Genomic DNA, 17,728 nt, shown 5'->3' with positions numbered 1-17,728 from the left:
CGTAATTTCCTGTCTTCATTACTGTATCCTTTACAGACTAGCCATCTTCCAGGAAGGACTGAATTCATTACAAAGATTGAATTCATTACTAAGAGGTTGGTTTTGGACCTTTGTAGGTTTTTATACCATAAACTTTACATTCCAGTTAAGATAGTGTCTGCCATTTCCCACTTTCTAGAGCTACTTAGGGATGAAAGTGGACTCGTAGAAGCTACCAGTGGAGAAGAAAATGAAGGGGTTGAATAGCAGTAAGTTTAGTGGGCGGATGGGAGGCAGCTGCCCTGAGTTTCTTTTAGCTGGATTTCCTGCTCCCTAACTTAACTTCTTGGTGACTCAATCTCCCCATCAGTAAACTGGGAATAAAAGTATTACCTCACACTGACTTGTCAGTGGGATGTTAAATTTAATAATTAAAAAGTGCTCTGAGAGTTTTGGATGAAAAGTCTCCTGGAGTGTTGCAGGTGGGAAGTAGCAGCACCACAAAACCCAAACATGCCTATTAAAGACAGCTGCCATTTTTTGACCTTAAAGCCTACCTTTCCCTCTTACTTAATGTTCAATATCTCTGGAACAAACAGGAAGTAGTTTTACTTTCATATATGTTTTACTTATCCCTCACCCTTTCCTTGCTCGTTCCCTTTTTCAAATGCATTTGTTTGCTGAGTGTATCGGTATCCAGAGACAGGCATAGCTTGTCACAGTGAAGACATGTTTGTTTCTGATGCCCTTGAGCTTGCTTGAAGCTTCTTCTCTTGCTGAATGTATGATGACCCCTTGGGTTTTGCAGTCCCACAAGGTTCTAAATGCAAAGCAAATGCCCTTTTGCACCTAAGCACAGGACTTTGAAACCAAGCCAAGCCGACAGCCAGAGATGATTATGGAGGTTTCTTAGTGACTTTAGATTCAAGTGTTGGGATTTGCACATAAATCAAGTCAAAAATCCCTTCTTTCTATTGAAATGTCTGGATTTAGCATCCAGAGGGAGGTACTAGGAGTTCATACAGGGAAATTCAATCTGTATGATTCTCTGTTGACTTCTCTGTCTTTTTTATAGCTCAAGTAAGGGAGAAGTTGCGGAAGGTGGCATAATGGGGTGTGTGTGCAGAGCTTAATAATGAAAACAGAGGCCTGACTGAATAGACCTCCTTGTGATGAGAAGGGGGATCAATTCACTGTTGACCCCAACCCATTGTGTGGCTTGTCCTGGGAGTTCCCTTTGAAAATCCCAGTGGTTTGGTTTTTCTGCATGGTTTGTACTCAGCCTTTCCCTCTATGAATAGAATAGCTTTTGGTGGAATTTTTGCTGGATTTTCTGTGGTTATTGGCTGAGCAATGCTCTCTCACTTCAGAAGACTTGAGCAAGCATGTTGTGGAAGCACTGATCAGGGACCCTGAATCATTTGCTGGCTTAGAGTTTTTCATATATAGAACAAACATATTCCTGGGATGCAATTGCCCCCAAGAAACAGATTATACTTTACTGTCCCAGGTGGAAGTGTTCATTCATTTTTTGGATTGCAGGAGTGATTTGGGGCTTTATAAACACATGAATTTCTGCCGTGCAGAGTTTACAACTCATGGTGATAGAAAGACAGGGAGCTTCAGGCAAACTGGGGAACACAACACAGTCCTAAAAGATAAGAAGTGGACAGACCTATGAAATAAGGAGACCAGATGCTGATTTGTGAGCATCGGTCCTGTACATTATTACTTTATAAATCTGTTGGCCTAGAGGAAGGAATTAATTTTAGAAGGCAGGGAGTACTTGAGAAATCCACATCTGGCATTGTCAGGTAAAAGAGATGTTCAGAATGTCTCCCTGCCATAGGGTTGCTCGGAAAACTCCCGCACGATTGGGTTGGAGGCCAGGATCTACAAGGAAAACCGAATTCTTCCCTAGGTGTTATTTTAACATCTTGCTAAAGTTAACATGCTATATTTGCCTGCCTGCTGCACAGCCTCATAATCTGGTGGCAGCGTTCAGAAGGGGAATAAGTCTCTGTTCCTTCACTTGAACGGCACTTTGCATCAAGCCTCCTCATAAACCTGCACTGTCTCTTGGAGTCCCATGCCCCAGGCCTGCCCCTGGGCCAGCCTTTGGCTCTTCCTGCACCGGCTGGGGGTCGTCCTGTTCTATGGGCTAGTTTCTGCACTCACAGCTGTGCTGACTTGTGTTTCTTCATTGGTGTGGGACCATTTACTAGTCAATATTAAATGAAAATTCAAGACACATCCCTTTGTTTTTTCAGTTTAAGTTCTCAGCATTGGCCCGACACACTAGCTTTCTGCTTCTCCACGTGTAGAACATGCCCTGGTGTAGGAGAATGCTGCTTGAAGCTGTGCTGTGTAGACTGTGCCAGATGCTAAATTGCATTAAAATACTTTTCTACTTCAGGACATCAGATCTTCATATTTGATATTTCAGTATCTTAGAAAGCCCTGGTTTTCTTCTTTATTTGAAGCATAGGGAGTTTACATAAAGGAAAAGGATTTTTTTTTCTCCATTTATTTCCTCCTGATACAACATGACCAGCCTTTTTTTTTCCTGTAAGCAAACACAGCAACGGAAAAGATACCAGGTTTTCAGTAAGACAGAAATGAATCCTATATGGGGATCCTTAGTGGTTAAAAGAAGAACTTGAAGAACTCTCTTTCAGGATAGAAATAAGCTTGAAAGTCTGTCAGTCTTCTGCTTGTCATCTCTGTCCTTCTGCTTGTTAGCTGTCTGAGGGAGACACATACAGTCAGTGTGGTTTTTTTTTTTTTCAGAAGTTGATCTGCCTCTGAAAAAAGATGGATTCACGTCAGAAAGTACAACTCTGGAAGCCTTGCTGCGTGGAGAGGGAATAGAGAAAAAAACGGACACTAAAGAAGAAGACACTATACAAGAAATCCAGGTAAAGGAGAGCCCCATGCCCTGACAGCAGGGCTGGATTTTACCATTTGTCTTTAAGCCTAGCAGATTTTGTCCTGTGGCAGAACAGTGCATCTGTTGATAGTTGTGTCATTCTACTGTCAAAATGTTATCAAACCATTGTGCTACACTGTGATGCTCAAAATGAACTCGGGATCTCGCATGCTTCTCCTGTCACAAGAATCTCAGTTGTTTGGCTGTGTTCTGCACAGCTTCTGTGTTGGAATTTGTTTTGCAGCACTATGAGATGATTACATATAAAACTGACAAGCAGAGATGGGTCCCAACCATAAACTGAATTTTAGTGCCTCATATTTAAAGTGAATTTGGACATGGGTTTGAATTTGGAATCACAGCTGCGGACTGTAGACAAAAACGTGTCATTGCCTTGCCTGTTTTTTTTTTATACTGAGAAGCCTTCAGGAACTATACAAGCAAAATAAATAATTAAAAATATTCTAATCTTAATTATCTCAGTTATTATTAGTGATGCAGGTATGAGAAATATTGCCTTTTCACATGCATTATAGTTTGAAAGTTAGAAACACATTTGTGGGTCCGTCATAGAAGGAATTCAGGTAATATAAAGTGTTCTTGTATAAGTGCATGTCACTTTATAAAGACATCTTAAATGGCTAGGAAAGCAGGCCTCTCCCTGGGGAGCAGCAGCACATATTTGGTGATGCTAAAACACCACTGTGCTGTGAGTCTATTAGTGATTTTTAGGTGAGAGCCATTGGCAATGTGTCAAACTTGTTAATTTTGGCTGAGATACAACGTGTTGCATCTATACCTAAAACTAGTGAAAAATTAAGTGGGCAGCCCCATGCCAAATGAAACAGAAGAGCATGGGCATGAAATCTATTTTACTTGGAGCTCGGTCCTACTGGTCTATTTGCTAGAAATTTCACACATGTAAGGTCAGCAAAATTAGGTCTCCCATTCCCAGTTACACAGGTAAAGGAGCACCATCAAAGAGGAAGCATCCCATGCTCATGGAGTGGGGAAAAGCTTGGCATGAGGCCCACTCTGTGTTTCCTCCTTCAGTAGTGTATCTGGGTCTATTAAGACGAGAGCCCTAAAGCTCTGTTTATACCTGCTTCCAAGGTCACAAGAAGTCACGGTGCAGCATCCTTATGAGATCAACAAGTGCCTTTGGATGTTGCTGTGTGATCTGAGCTCTGAATTATCCACAGCAGCAGTCCAAGGAAAGAGACTTCAGAGACAGTGGAACTGACCCAAGTCGGCATTGCAGAGCAGGGAGGGGGTGCAAAAACATACAAAAAAGTTTGAGCTAAACTGCTGTAGCTGTGACCTGTCACCTGGATGCTAGTTTCATCAGAACAGATGCAAAAGGCATGTCTTGCTGTTGTTTCTCCTGCAAGCACAGTTTATCTAGATTCAGTCTATACAACAACAATTGCCAAAGCCTTTACTAGTAGCCAGCTTTCAGCATGTACTTTGGCACCTGGTAGCTAGGCTGTACCAGATCAAAATCATGACCAGTGCCTTTTATCCGTATGAAAAATAAGCGAATGCAAATCTCTCTTTTGTTCCTTTGCATGCTCTTCTGTGCTGTAACTTGAAAGGGCCCAGCCTCAGTGGTGGTGAGAGTGAGCAGGTGGGATAGACATAGCTGTGATTCCCACCTTAGCTCCAGCCACTTACTGATCTCTCAAACTCATAGTATCTGTCAGGAGAAGAAGACTTGGTGCTTAGCTGCGCTGAAGTACATTGGGCTGGGGAACTGTTTTAGGAAGACAGAATAGGAAAAGAAAAGTTACGTTGCTAAAAAGGGTAAGGGTTCCCCCTGCTAAATAGTTGCACTCATTGGGACCTGCTGTAGAGTTGATATTTAACGGGGTTGAGAATTTTGCCCTACAGTAAATTGGTATTGAATGTGTGTCTCCATCGTTTGCTGGAGAAGGCTTAGAATAGCTTTTTGACCATGCATCAGAAAGGCTATGCCCCTTCTGTCAAGGATTAAAGTCATTACCCTGGCAGTGTCACCAAATTCACACTTGGTTAGTTATTATCTCTTTCCTAAATTGATGCTGCAATTTTAAACAAAGAAAGTGGTTTGTAATATTTCTCTTAACTGCTCTTGTGTAGTATTATTGTTGTAAACTAGCTCCTTCCCCTCCCACATATGATATGGTTGCAGCCTTCTCTTTTTTTGGAGATACTTTAAGGTATGAAGCAATGTGAAAATCTAAACTTGTGTCAGTAAGTTTGCTTATTTTCCTACATACCACTAGTCTCCTCATGTATAACATTTTCCAACTGCTTCAGTTTCCTAAGATGAAGTCAATTAATATATGCAACTGCATGAATTTTGAAGAAACATTTTATGTATGCAGAACTGGAGCTTGCTTAACTTTTACACCTTCTAGTATTTAGTACTCTAGTATTATGTGAAATTGTATTTCATGATGGTCTGACCTCATTAATAGCCTCCTGAAATTTAAAAATAAAAGGAGCAAAAACCAAATGAAGACTTGATCCTCTACCATGTTCTTAAAGTTGTTTGTACTTTTAAAAAAGGGACACTGTCCAATATTAGTCTTAAAAAATTAGCTGATAAAATAAGAATAAACTTGTATAGTTGGTCTTCCAAATACAGGCTTTTTTAAAAGTGAAATTTGTGTTGTATTCTTTCCCACAAATTCAGAATTTGGTGCTTGAGGTATGTAGGAAGGAGAGAAAGCAACTGTGATATGCTTCTGTTCTCCCTCTGCTGGCTCTCAAATAGCTGTTAAGTAGAAATTATAGGGAAGGGACAAATACAGTAAGACTGAAAAACCTCCCCATCAGTTTAATGTCACTGATCTGAATCTGCACCATGGCTGCATGTTGTAATTCAAATGAATGGTGGCATGGCAAAGATAAGTTAGTGATTCCAGATTAGTCCCTTATGAAATGGTGCCGCACCATGAATGGTAGGAGTGGCTGGGCCCCATTTCTGTATTTCTAGCAGACATGCCAAGGGTTGAGGGGATTTCAATGAGACTTCTTTCCACATTAGTGCTGTGATGGTTTGTCTTGCCTTTGTCCGTGCAAGTCTGACTTGTGCATGTTTTCAGGGCAGCAGCCTGTGTTTGATTCTATAGAGGTTACATTTCAAAAGATCAAGATAAAAGGATTGGGCATCTCACAGTTACTGTGAGATGATGAATTATTGTTCCTATTAAATAATTAATTGAAGGAACTATTGCTATTGTTCCTATTAACTTCAATGAGACCTGTACTTCCCCAGCATTCTCATGCAGCAAGACCTCTGCTTCCAGATCACAGAGTTGTATCTGTGGTGTAAGCCCTGAAAGATGTTACTTTCTAGATCCACTAAACATGCTGGAATATATGGAGGAATTTTCTCTATTTTTGCTAAACAAAGAAAATTGTGAGCTGCCAAGGAGAAAAACACTGATTTATGTCTTCTTAAAGTGCATTCTCAACATTAGAGGAAAACAAAACAATTTAAGGTGCAAGAAACCAAAATAAAAAAATCATGCAAACAAATTCCCAGACAGGGCCTGCAGTTATGCATACTAATACTTGTGTTGTCTTGGGGTATCGGTGCTCAGTGATGCCACTATTATTTCTTAGGAACCTTTTTGTCGTAGTTGACTGATATCAGGGGTATTTTTTAATAAGAACTCCCTGGAGAACTGAGGGTGGAAGGGAAAGCAAATTTTGCTTTAGTGGAAAGAAGTAGGGGTTCTGGGATCTGATTTGGCATTATATCATTAATCAACTGTAATTTAATAACCTGCAGTCTCTGTGGTAAAGAGCAGCAGTTGGTTGTATGTGTCATCTTTTCTTCTAACCATTCCTGTTTATTTCTCAACCACAGAGGGTTTTAGAAAATGATGAAAATGCAGATGAAGCGAATGAGGAAGAGGATCTGGAAGAAGATATTCCAAAACGAAAGAACAGGCCTAGAGGACGGGTAGGTGGAGAGTTTACTGGAATGGGAAGGAAGGAAGCAAACCTCTGCTTTCTAGTGTATAGTTGTCACGTGTATGGTATATGCAAAGTGTATATCTATGGATATATGATAGTGATAACACTATAGGTAATTTTCAGTCATACGGTCAAAGATTTTTAATATTTTTTCAGTTTATTTTTGTGAATTACCAAGAAAAAAGACTATTTTGAGAGTAAAAAGTTGGGGTAAATTTATTAAAGTGTTGTATTTACAATTGTAATGTAAACTGTAATAATTATGATGACATCCTGCTATTACAATGCTCTTACTTTAAAACAACATTTACTAATTACAGAAAAGCAACAAATTCAGTCATGACAGCCAAAAAAAAAATTAATAAAAGTAACTTGAACTGTGTTAATACGCTTTGCAGCTTTCTCCAAGGTAGCACTTTGTGGCTGACACTGGCCCTCTTGAGCCCATGGCAAATCTTCCATTTGCTTAAAATGGGCAATATTTTACCCTTAGGGGAGTCTGTGTCCCTTCTCTTACCTAAGATGTCTTTTCATAATTTCAGCAGGGCACCAGTTAAGTAATGAGGCCAACATTTTAAAACTTGGAATCAACATTTTCAATTGTGGCCCCATAAGCTAGGCATCTAAATAAACGTGAACACAATTCTCAGAAGTTTCAAGCATTTTCATCTCTCTTTGGCTCCAGCAGATGCTGCAGGGGCACAGGAGCTCTAGAAGTACCTTTTGATGTGTTTGTAGGAGTCGAGCAAGAAGGGCCACATTTTAGGCCAAATGAGCAGGATTTAATAGCTTTTGAATAACAGAGAGACATGAAACCACATTGAATACTTGCAATGTACTTGTGCATCAGACCCTCTCTTTTGGTTTCTTCTGTTGTTGTGTTGTTTCAGTTTTCTGCTCCTCTTTATTTTGGAGCTTAAGTCCTTTAATATAAGATCAAAGCACTTTAATAATTGGATAAGTATATATTTCACCTTCCTTATTCTCAAAATCACCTGAACCAGTTTCTTTCTTTCTTTCTTTCTTAGCCAAAGACCCCCACCTGGAAAAAAATTTTCCAGAAAAATGTAAGTTTCAGAAAATTTGTATGAACCAGTAACCAAAACCAGGACTTAGAATCGATACATGCACACAAGCTTGACTGTAGCGATCAACTAATATTCCAGGATAACAACTCTTTTCTAATAAGTTGCTCTCACATGAATTGCGCATGCTGGTTAGGGTGAGTGAAAGGGAGTGAACAGCTAAAAGAGATATACTGCTCAGCAGAAGGGAATTTGCCGTATTCATATATCCCAGGCCTATACAAACAAAGTCCTGAAGTTACTGTTATGTGCGAAGTTTTACTCCCCTGTTCAGGAAGCCGTTTCAGAATAACTCTGTTACTTTTTCTCTGCTACTGTAGGGAAAGGAGTTGGAGGGTACTAGATCTGCCATTCATTTTGAAGCATAAATTTATGTCTTATTTTCTGCCCTAGAACCAGCCCCCTATTAAGTACAGAAGCAGCAGGATCTCTTGCCTTTTTCTTGCAACTAACTCCTGCTCTCCTAGTGCCCTGACTTCATTCAGTGCAAAAAAGATAAATCTGAAGAGTGCCAAATACTTTGAGCAATTTTTGTTTTTATTTGATGGCATCAATAACCAAAGAAAAATGTGGTATAAATTAGGATTTCAAAATTAGGGCCAGATTCTCTAGCTGTTGAAAACTGGTAAGCCTGAATTGCGTCTGGTTATGAGTGTTTTGCCACTCTTCAAGCAGCCCTTTTCTAATGTGAGCCTGACCCAGTGTAGGGAATTGAGGCTAAGAATTTGGAATTAGGGGACATGAAACCTGGGCAGCACTTTGTTTCTGGGAAGGAGTTGGTTAGGGTATTTTTAGAGGGCAGAAGAGGGGAAGGACATGCATAGGAAACTAGATCCTGCAGAGTGTGGCCTTTCGGGATTCAGAGGAGTGAGAAGGGCTGACAGCATCGATGAAGGATTAATGCAACAGAATTACTGCTCTGGACTTTCCAAATTGCACATGCCCCTTCCTTTCCCGACAGCATGATTTTATTTTTAATCCTGGACTGTCCATCTGTCCCTCTGGCTACTCTCTCTGGCTGCTTCAGGGCTGCTTCAAGGCTGCTATGCCACGGCTTCCAGGCCTCACAAGTCAAGTCTCGTAGTCTTTGCTGCATGCTGTCAGGAGAATGAAGGCAGTCGTGGATGACTGAATTCAACAGACTGGAGTGCTGACAGCAAGCACGGGGCACTCAATTTAGTTCCTCTGGGGCAGCTGCTCTGTTTACTATCCCCTCAAGGCTAGCCCTGAAATCGTGGGAGCATTAGGAAGGACACTGAAGGCTGAAGAGATGAATTTATGGAAGGAGTTTTTTAGTATCTTTGCTGGACAGGGAGAATGTGGTAGGAGCTGGGAAGGACAGTTTGCTAGGAGATATGAGAGGAATGCAGCTGCACCTGTACAGATTGTCTGCTCGTCAGCTGGATATCCCATGGGACAATTTCAAAGGCACTAAAGACATTTAGGAACCCAAGTCCCAGTGAAAGTCATTGACTTGAAAAATCTCCCCCTGTGTGTTCAGTGCATGAAAAAGTATATCTGACATGTGGTCATGACATGAATGCTGTACCCTTGCGTTTCTGTAGAGAACGGTTTGAAGGGAAACAGCTGGCTGTAAAACTAGCGAAACTCGGAGCAACAGACCTTAAATTACCATCCTATTCTGAAAGGTGCCTATGTAAAAATAGTACCTTCTTACTCAACAGATCTGTTCTCAGTGTGTAAACAGAGTCAGACCTACTGACTAGTGACAAAAATAAGACTTTACAGTTTTTTCACAGCCCTGAAAAGCCAATGCAGCTGGTAGGATAGGGAAATTGGATCCTAATCCAGGTACCAGCAGAAATATTTATTAAGGGCCAATCACTTGTCTCTGTGAAGACTCTCTGATGAGCTGAGGGTTGTATAGGAGCTGCCACAGACTGAAATTCAGCTTGCAGCACATTTTGCAGTAGTGAGGGAAGAAAGGATCTAGCCTGGGATTGATTTCATAGCCCAGAGTGGGTTTACAGAGCTGGCAGTCAGAGAGAAAATATTGCAGACCAGTAAGATGATTTTATGTGATATGGTCAGTAAAGTAGCTTCCACCAAACAATTGTTGCTGGGGCCTTTTCCAGGGTGAAACTGCTTTTCAGTTCACTCTTACAAATCTCACTCTGCACGTGTGTGCTGATCTGCACAGAGGTCTTTGCAGAAGACAGAGCTATACTTGCCATACCTAATAGTATTTACCCCATCCAGACAGCTGCAAATCCATGTCTTTCCTTCAGGACTGTGTTAAGAGTTAGATCTGAGCAATCCCGGGGAAATATGTGTGAAGTTTTTATAAATCCCCGTTTTGACAGACTTTGGCAGGCCAGTGTAAAACTGTTCCTTGTTCCTTTAGATGTCTGATGGAATGCAGCTCGAATAGTGCTAGTTCAGTCCCAAATCCATGGAAGAGGGACAGAGCTCCTACGACCCCTTTGTGTCTGGGGTACTAATAGTCTCAGAATTTCTACATCTTCTCCAGCTTTACTTGATGAAGCTCTGTCCCTTTCTTATTTTCACATGCAAAAGCTTGAAGGATTTGAGTCAGGTGGCCTTGTCTAGGGTGAGAAACATCAACAGTTTAATAAGAGGAGCAACAGAAACAATTTTGTTGCTTTTACCCAGGAACAGAGTAGCTGGCAGAATTAATAAAGGGCTATCTAGCCATCCACCTGCAGATCACTTCCTCAAATAAAGATGAAGTCTAAAATTATTGTCATCTACACACTGTACATTAGTGAACATGAAAGAATTGAAGGCCTTGGCTCAGTTCCCAGTTCCACATCACAGCCTCCACCATTGGAGAGATATGAGCTGTCCTCTTGCTGGCATCTCAGCTGAGAAGGGTCAGGACCAATTTGATGCTGAATTCCACTCTTACCCCTGGAGCTCAGGACAGAGCAGTCTGTGCTGTGGAGAAAAAGATCTTTCCAGTTTCCAGGGCTGCCAACTTGGTATGTTGTAGGAACACAGAACTGCAGAGACCTTGCTGGGTAATTCCTGTTCTCCGTTATTGGAGGTAGCCACGTTACCTAATCTTTTCCACTAACTGACCAAAGCTCCATTTTATAATTAGCCATGGTATCTTTGTCCCAGAAGGCCATTTCAAAACATTGCTTTTCAGCTAGAAAACAAAACAAAACAAAAGAAGCAACCCCCCTTTGAAAATATTAAAGGAAATAATTTTACCTCTGTTTTATTTGGGGCCTGTTTTCTGGCTGGTTTAATGGTTATATTTTTCCTCTAACACCTGTTCATCTATTCATTCATTCATATTCAGTTAAGCAAGGTATTTGAACATCTTCAGAAATGAATGTGTGATGATACTCAACTGAATATGCGCTGGCAGTGACCTACTGCTATGGATGAACAGTTTGGGTTATCTGTGGAGGGCATCTCCACTGCGTTACAAGGTCCATTAACATAGTGCATATCTTAGGATATGAAGGGTCAAGCCCACCCTTGACAAACTGTATGGAAGCTGAGGATTTGTTTAGTTTACATTGCACATTTTTCATAGGAGGGTGCGGGGTACAAGGATACCTGAGGGGCGGTGGAATAATGTTAACATTCCTCTTGTCCTTGCAGGCTCGGGGATCTGGAGGTGGCAGGAGACGGAATGATGCTGCCTCCCAGGATGATCATGACAAACCCTATGTCTGTGACAGTAAGTAGCACCCAGACAGCTGATTCTGCTTCCAGCCTGGTCCTACCAGCTCGGTGCACTCAGGGCTTCATCTTTTCCCTTCCAGCAAAATATTCTGCTGCTCTCTGACTTGCATGTTTGCCACCTGCTGCTGCTGCTGCTGCTCTTGGTGTTTTTGCATGAAGGAAATAAAATTAAGTCCTCAGCAAGACTCCACTTCCCTTTGCCCTATAATAAATCATCTCTTATATTTTCTTTCTCCTTCTCTTTTTCTGGCTTCTTTGCCTTTTGTCTTCCTTTCCCCCATGTAAGATTCACCCTCTATTTCTTTCTCTGTTTCAGATAGTTACAAACAAAAGCATAACTCAAAAATCTCCGACAAAGGTACTTCACCCTTGTTGTATCTCTTCATATATTTGGTGATTCTCTTTCCTTCAGTCCTTTTGAAATCTCACTGGGCTAAATTTTGAAGGTCTTATTCTCATCCCTCACTCAGAAAGTACTCTTGTGGCATCATCAGGAGTTGAGCCCTCTTAAGAAACAAACACAGCTGGAATGCTTTGCTTTGATATATATTCACTTTGAAATGGCCATGCTGTTTGACATCTTGCAGTGGGACTGCAAGTGAAGTAAGGCATTGCCCCAACTGAAAAATTATACCAGAGCCCAATACCCAAACTGAAGAAGGATACCAGAGTCCTAGCATGAGGAAGGAGTCCAGTATTTGATACACAATATATATTTTTTTACGGTCTAGTCCTTGGTGCTTTCCTTCTTCTTTTGAAATTCTTTTTTGCTTCACTATGTCATTTCTGTGAAGGGCACTTATCTTACCCACACGCTTTTGAGGTCTCCCATCTTAAGGCTTACTGTAGAGTGTACATGCAATAATAACTTGTGCTACTGGGTGCCTTTTATCCTATAATACAATAACCTAACAAAAGGAGAATAGCAGGAGGTCTTCACTTCTGTGATCTAAAAATGTTTGGTGGTTTTGAGGACAATTCGCCCCTTAAGCCACTATTTACCTATCTTGCAACGTTAGTGACCTTGAAAGACAATCTATGTGGGTATTTCCTGCTTATTTTTAAAAACATGAAGAAATAAGGAGCATGCACGGTAAATAAGAACTATATTCCATGTGATCAAATCATATTCTTTTATGGTGACACCAGGTGACTGCACAGTACAGTGATGGACATGTTGGGTACTTTGCTTCAGCAAGGTGAATATTCTAAGGGCAATGAGCAGAAATGGAAAGACTTGCACGTGAATGGGAGTGTCTGAACACATGATTGAGGAGGAAAAGCTCTTTGGGATATGAAGAATCAAGACATTTCTACTGTGGTTAAATAGCTGTCCTTATGTGTTGGAAGAACTAAAATGTGTCTTCTAAGACTTCTCTGGGAGCACAGTATGTATCTTGCTGAAATCCACAGCTTTCCTCTGCTGGTATAGGCATAACTGTCTTTATCCCTTTTCTGGAACATCCTTCTAAATCCAGGGACACTTGTCAGTGGTAGTAATTTTGAACATAATGACTCTTTGTTGTCTGATCTTGCTTTGCTTTTGGATCTTACAGAGAACTCACAACATGCATAGTAGTGATTTGCACAGAGTAGGTAAAATACCTAAGATATCAAAGCAGGCAGCAGAAATCTGGACTGAAGTCAAGGCTCTGGTACATTGTTGTACTGATGGAATTTTGCCTTGGCTTACATTTTGGAGCATAAATTTCCTCTTTGGTTTTGGAAATATAAACTTTCCTATTTCATTTGGCTAATACCTTTTGTTTTTAAAAAACTTAGTTTGAGGGTGAGTCATAAGGAGTTTTGGAATCCAGACTTTACAGAGTGACGAGTCATTTTCCATTGTAGATAGCTGAGAAAAGGGTTATGTGATAGCAGAACTCTCTTACCTGACCGTGGAGCCGAAGGAAAGAACTGTCCCAATTGTGAAGCCATCATCCTAAAGTAATATCCCGCCCTCGTTAACTATCTGTAGAAATATTACATACAATTCATTGTGAATAGCTGGCTTATGTTGAGGCCTCTTTCCTGCTTGGGTAGATTTCTTGAATCAATTTTTTCTTTGAAATTATTTGCTAAATATTTTTATAGGTAAATCTCAATCTAGTCGTGGTAGGTAAGAAATTGGTTTGCAGTATTCCATGTGCAGATGTTTTGGACAGATAATTTTGTTTTACATGGAAACATGAGGGTCAAAAATAGTGAATCTGTCTCCTGTTTGGGTAAACATGATTCCCACAATCACATTATTGGTATAAATAATTACCTCAGTGGGTTGACACTTTAGTTTTTCTGTATATTATTTAATTTACCTCCAGGTTGCTTCTTCTGCAAGTGTTCTGGTATTTGGGTTTGGAAAGTCACCACAAAGAAGAAAGCATAAGCATATCTAAACCAAATTAATTTTCTTATTTAACTGCATGGGCACAAAAAATGATTTGTGGTGAAGAACTACTCTGCTCTTTTTTCATAGTTACACATTCATGTTTATGAGAAACAAGAATATATCACCATGTTTCATCAGTAATAAAATGGTTATGGGGAAAAAACTAGTCTGTGTGCCAGAAAGATGATGCAAGAGTGGTAACAAGCTGACACTGCCCCTTGCGTTGGAAGATAGCAATGTTATTTCTGAAAAGGCCTGCCTTTTTTTGGAAGAGGCATTCAGCTATACAACAATATTAAACCTGGTCCCAATCTTAAAACTGACAGGAAATATGGAATATCTATATGGAGGAAGGTTTTCAAAGCTCAAAATGTTTTGTCATCCTGTGTTTTTAAGAAAAGGTGATTGTTTGCTTGTTTTGTGGAATGAAATATTCTGAAATACTTGAGTTGATTTTATTGAGCATATACTGTATCAGAAGTTCAGAATAAAATGTTTGACCATTCAAAGCATCGATAAAATCATGAAATGCCTTGTTTCATCAAATCACCAAGTGGAAAACTAGTGGTCAGATTTTCAACCAGTTGCATTGGATAGTGTTATGCCTTGAGCTCCCTTGGGATAAACGCTTGGATAATGAAAGTGGCAGGGCAGCCTGGTGTAAGATGGGTATAGGCTGGAAATGGTAACATAGCTGAATGGGTCAGCTGCTGTATGAGACCAGACCCAAACATAGCTTGGGCTAGGAGACAGAGCAGGTGCCTTAAAAGATAGTGAAAAGTAGGGCTTGAGGAGCAAAGCAAAGCCTTTGATGCCAAGCAAGAGAAGTGGAAGATGCGCCACCACAGCTGTGATTTTTAAAGGAGGGACAGAATGAACAACTGTATGAATACCTACATGTGTAATAAGAATTGATGTTATGTTGCTGTCAAATGATCAGCTGGGGAACCGTCAGTTCTACTACAGCAGTCTTCTTCAAAATCCTTCTGCTATTTTCATGTTGTTTTTTAAATAATATTTACTATTTTAAAAAAAAAAAAAAGCTTCTCTGAAGTTTTACCTAGAAACTTGTATTCTGGTTTAAAAGTTGCATTCAGTTGTAGCACCTGAGCTTCGTGACTCCAGATGTCTACTTCCTTTAGCCAGAGCCGTTAGTTTGTGCTGAATCTCTACAAGTTATTAACTTTCCTGCTGTCCATCTTAATTTGTCTGCTTTCATTCTTCTCATGTTTCCACAGAAACTTACCTATGTACATACTTCCACTTTTGTTTTCTGTTCCTCTATCTATGGAACATTTCCCTTGCCCATCTATAAAAGGAGTTGTTTCTTTCTTTTCCTTTTGCCAATATGTCCTTGTCTCCTTTTAGTTTTATTCCTGTATAAACTGCTGTTTTAGCATAACAACTTATGTTTGTACTGCATCATAGAACCATAGAATCATAGAATGGTTTGGGGTGGAAGGGATCTTAAAGATCTTCTACTTCCAACTCCCCTGCCATGGGCAGGGACACCTTCCACTAGACCAGACTGCTCAAAGCCCCATCCAACCTGGCCTTGAACACTGCCAGGGATGGGGCATCCACAGCTTCTCTGGGCAACCTGTTCCAGTGCCTCACCGCCCTCACAGGGAAGAACTTCTTCTTTACAGCTAATCAAAATCTACTCTTTCAGTTTAAAGCCATTACCCCTTGTCCTATCCTTTATTCATAACCCCTCTGAGGCTGAGATATGCATTCAGATCCATTCCTTGTGCAAAATGAGAATTGACTGAAACATTCCTATGATCTCTGCTGGATCAGTGACTAATGCAACCTTTAATGTACCCAGAGACACTGATCCTGTAGTGTTTTGTAGAAGCTGATTCTTTTGTCAAAAACTTCATTTTCAGGTTTCTTCTAGTTATTTAATCTGAATTTTCTCTGCTGCAGTCTCAGACCAGCAGTTCTTGCTCTGTTCTTAGTGGATAACATTGTCTTCTTTCTATGTCTGTAAACAGTTACTGGGGCTTCTTTCAGCTGTGTTTTCCTCAGCTCTTTTACTAAGCTTGTATCTTTTCTATGAAAAATCTCCAAAGGGTCTTATTTAAGTAGCAGTGGCCAGAACTAAGTTGAATGTGCTGTTCTGAGGATGGAAGCAGTTCAGAAGATGAATGGTTGATACATTTACATGTAACTTACATTTACTTATACAACTTGGATTTATGCAACTCGCTCTGTTATGTATCTATGAGAGGTACAGACATGTCTGACCTAATAGGTTGTTTAGTAAACCCTTTTTCAGTGCAAGACGCTCCTCTCCAGTGCCATGTCATGTTTCAGTGGCAAAGGAATTTTCATCCTTGTCCACCATGTGAGTTCATATTTAATAGACCATTTGCTATAGCTTCTTGTTCCTTCCCTGTTCAATCTGTTTCTACTCAGGCAGATTATCTATCGTCTTCAGTTTCCTCATTATACTGCTTCGTCCTGTTTATAATGTGTTTTATTTATTTATACTAGATGTCATATTAATATTTACTAATTATGTTACTGTTTGAAAAAATTCTTTGATTAATGAAGCTCATATGATATATTTTTATTATTATTCCAGTATTTTTGCCAACAGTTCTCTGCATGTTTGATTCTTTCACTCTCTATTCCACCCTCCAAATTAATGATAAAAACAGAGGTAAGCATTGGGCCCAAAACGGACTCTTTCAGGTGCTTGAAGATGCAGAAAGGTGCCTTGTGAAGTTTACAAAAAAGTTAGGCTCTTAATTCTCACTGATTTCAACTGGAGGTAGGCTCCTAAACTGTTTTCCCTGAATATCCCACTAAGTGCCTATCTGCTTGTATTGTGCCTACAGATCATATAAGGCTTGGTCCCTAAGTGGACACTTTGAACTTGACTCTGAACTACTAGTAATTATTCAGAACATGGTTTTGTTTTTAAAAATGCTTGGCCGTACATCCAAATCACTATAGCTTGAAACATCCTCCTGCTTTTTCTGTAACTTCATCGTCCAGTGGGACATTGAAATTTCATTATTTTGAGGTTAATTTTTTTCTTCCCCCTTCGCTTTCTCCACAAAACGTATTGTAGGTTCTGCCAACAAAAGGCTGGAGTCTTCAGGTAGTTTAAGTGATTTAAGATGAACAGATTCCACTGAGTTTCAGTGGGTACCCAGGATCTCTCTCTTTTAGTTTTCTTAGAAAATCCCAGTTAAATGTTGTATTGTTCTAGCATGACTTGCCAAATGCAATTCCTTGAGGCCTATTCTTTAGGAACTATTTTATTGTATATGTTCACAAAGTGATGGCTCTAGTAATTACCTTGCTAACTTCACCTGCCTTCTTTCTCATCTCCTTGAAATGGACCTGATCCCATCATACTAATTTTAACAAATATCTCATTGATTCTTTGGAAGGTTTGCTGGAATACAAAAGGCCTACAAGATAAATCATGATTTAGCCTGATTTTTGCCAGTTCTCTGAGACTTAATCTGTTGTCTTAATTCTTACAGATACTATGAATGAGTCCGACACTACTAACTGCTGCTTCTTAGGGCAGAACTTTGGTTAAATATCACAATGACAAGCTGGTTTGAAAATGCTTTGATTATAGCATAGTTTTTACATGCTTCTCATAAATCTCCATCATGACTTCAGCTTCCCTTTAAACTATTCAGCAGTTTAAGCCCTAAATCATCTCTTGGT

At 40.1% G+C, this 17,728-nt stretch overlaps 1 protein-coding gene across 9 annotated transcripts in view; it reads left to right on the top strand.

Annotated features, from left to right (window-relative positions):
• Window positions 1-17,728, top strand: part of DPF3 (double PHD fingers 3) — a 198,047-nt gene that overhangs the window by 97,673 nt on the left and 82,646 nt on the right. For 6 of the 9 annotated variants that reach the window (XM_041122009.1, XM_041122016.1, XM_041122011.1 and 3 more), the window contains exons 4-7: window positions 2,770-2,897; window positions 6,768-6,863; window positions 7,906-7,944; window positions 11,560-11,638. In XM_041122009.1, the coding sequence (XP_040977943.1) occupies window positions 2,770-2,897; window positions 6,768-6,863; window positions 7,906-7,944; window positions 11,560-11,638 (342 nt within the window). Of the gene's footprint in view, window positions 1-2,769; window positions 2,898-6,767; window positions 6,864-7,905; window positions 7,945-11,559; window positions 11,639-11,959; window positions 12,002-17,728 lie in introns of all 9 variants that reach the window. The other 3 variants (XM_029996849.1, XM_041122012.1, XM_041122017.1) reach the window with 2 other exon arrangements.

This window comes from Aquila chrysaetos, chromosome 2 (assembly GCF_900496995.4).
Source record: "Aquila chrysaetos chrysaetos chromosome 2, bAquChr1.4, whole genome shotgun sequence".
Classification (NCBI taxonomy): Eukaryota; Metazoa; Chordata; class Aves; order Accipitriformes; family Accipitridae; genus Aquila; species Aquila chrysaetos.
The sequence above is the reverse complement of the archived record's forward strand: the minus strand, read 5'-3'. Positions and strand labels throughout refer to the sequence as shown.